The sequence below is a fragment of the Cupressus sempervirens genome, chromosome 7 (assembly GCF_028749045.1).
Source record: "Cupressus sempervirens isolate cs-2001-9-10 chromosome 7, ASM2874904v1, whole genome shotgun sequence".
In the NCBI taxonomy this organism is placed as follows: Eukaryota; Viridiplantae; Streptophyta; class Pinopsida; order Cupressales; family Cupressaceae; genus Cupressus; species Cupressus sempervirens.
Window position 1 is genome coordinate 720,089,305 of NC_143124.1, and position 2,510 is coordinate 720,091,814.

A 2,510-nucleotide genomic window follows, 5' to 3' on the forward strand; every position below is an offset into this window, starting at 1 on the left:
TCAAAGCATTCATTATACAACATTTATTCCAAGCAAGTTTATAATTACATCTAGTTATAAGTAGGAGATAATTTCCACAGCAAGTCAAATTGTAATATTGTTATCAGATTAATTATATGCTTATTATTCACTTTTATATTATTAAACTAGATTTATTTACAAAGAATATATGTGCTACCGACCTTTTCATAGGAGCTATCATGCTCGACTTACATTTTACATTGATGTGAAGAGGAATATTATAAATAGAAAGTTTTCTTGTTCTAATATACTCTTTATGGTGGATTGCATCAAATGGATTACGAGACAAGATGAATTGTTTATACACTACAAAAAAGATAAATTGTGAAATGATATAACTACAACTTTTTTTAACAGGATTCCAGAATGAATTCGAGATCAGGAGCTTGGATCACTAGTCAATTGAAAATCGACCTGAAACATAAGATTCTTTGGACGAGGAGGTATTTTTACTTGCACAGATCCTTCTATCATTTGCACCACTTGTGCCATGGAAGGCCTGATATTGCAGTCATCCTGAATGCACCAGAACGCCACTTTGAAGAGCAACTCCACTTGACCAACATCCACAGACTTCTCCAGGTTTACATCTACCAAACTGGCCGCGTTTCCTTCTCTAATTTGATTGAAAGCCCAGAAAGGATAGTACTGTCTTTCCGGTGTAATGGTCGTGTTCAAATTTCTCCTCCCACTAATAAGCTCGAACAACATCTGACCATAGCTATACACATCCGCTTTCACAGTGATGGGTACTTCTCGCAGCCATTCTGGAGCACAGTACCCTCTGGTGCCTCTAAAAATGGTAAGAATTCCACTCTCATCTCTCGCCATTAGTTTCGCCAGACCAAAGTCTGATATTTTGGGTTCCATATGAGTATCAAGAAGGACGTTGTGGGGCTTCAAATCACAGTGCACAATTCGGGATATGCACTGGTCATGGCAGTATGCGAGGCCTTTGGCAACCCCAAGAGCAATTTTGAAGCGTTTATGCCACGGAAGAACACTATACCTAGTCCTGTTGAAAAGGTGCTTATCCAGAGACCCATTTTCCATGTACTCGTACACCAACAGTCGCATGTCTTTTGCCTCTGCACAGTACCCAATCAAGCGCACCAAGTTGAGGTGATGAATGGAGCCAATGGACATCACCTCATTTTCAAACCCTTTATCGCAATTGCCCGAGCAATCCAGTTTCTTCACAGCAACAATTGTCTTGTCCGGCAGAATGCCCTTGTAAACGAAGCCAAACCCACCTCGCCCAAGCTCTTCTTTGAAATTATCCGTTGCTATTTTCAGAAACTTGTAATCAAACCTCGTAGGAGCAGCACTAGATCCGCCATTTCTTAAGCCCTCCAATCTTTCTCTACATTTCCTTGACAGAGACAATAAAACTATGATCAATAAAAGAAGACCCACAATATAGTTTACAATGGATTGAAGAAGTGGCCGCCCTTTTCGTGTCTCTCTTCTCTTCCCCGGTGGAGGACTCGCAGTATCATGAGAAATAATAAATGTTTGATTCCATGAATAAAGCCAGGATCCATTACCCCATATCTCAAGATCAAGTGTTCCGTCTTCAGTAAGATGTATCCTGGCAGGCGCGGAGGCGTTTGCTGAATTGAGAATGTCTCGGAATGCGACAATGCGATGGTTGGTGCCATTGATAAGAACAAGATTGGATCTCCTGTTGTCTAGGAACTCGCCAGACAAATCTCCAGGCAACCCTTTTGCTCCTATTGTATATATACATGATGTGTTATCATACAAAGAAAACCCTTTTCCCCTCTCTACTCGTAATGAATGAATGCCACGGCTAGGATCATTCTTAGAATTCCAAGAATGGAGGCTTTGTCCTGGTTTGAGTGTTTGGCCTGGAACCAGAATATTTGTTGGGTATTCAAACGACTCCCAAATTGTACTTCCATTTGTGCCAAACACGACCAAATTGCCTTTGTCTGTAAGCTTTGCGGTATCTATCCCTGTTACATTTGAAGAGCTTGTCCAGTTGGTCCCATGGATGACCAGGCCTTTGCTAGAACCGAGCTCGAGACTGCATGAGTGTTCAGCGCATGGAGTTGTTGCTGTCCATATTATAGCTTTCTCATCCAAAGGAATGGCAGCATACCAGATGCTCAAATAGTAATCTCTCGATCCTGAAGGACTCCAGAAACCCATTTTAAAGACTCCATTTTTAGAGGTCAAGCTTTGGTTCAGAACCAGTTCATCCCCAACTCTGATGAACTCACTTCCCTTCGTTGCCTCCATTCTCAGAAGAAAAACTAGAGAGAAGAGAAAGTGAAGCTGCACCTTCATCGTCTGATCGCAGAGATGCTTTCTTTTTCATTGTACTGTAACTAAAAATCTGGGAGATTAATCAGAAAGGGGATTAAATCCTTTTGGAGTTCCTCTATAATTAGATGGATAAAAAAAAGTTTTTCTTGGACAACTGTTAGGATCTGTTATTGTAGTAAGCAGTTGTTTTCATCGTC

General features: G+C 40.8%; 1 protein-coding gene across 1 annotated transcript; it reads right to left on the minus strand.

Moving 5' to 3' along the window:
* Window positions 1–399: 399 nt before the first annotated feature.
* On the minus strand, window positions 400–2,286 carry LOC149549249 (G-type lectin S-receptor-like serine/threonine-protein kinase At2g19130). The gene has a single exon (XM_089794291.1). It carries the CDS (start codon window positions 2,284–2,286, stop codon window positions 400–402), a length of 1,887 nt encoding a protein of 628 aa, XP_089650417.1.
* Between the last annotated feature and the right edge of the window lie 224 nt (window positions 2,287–2,510).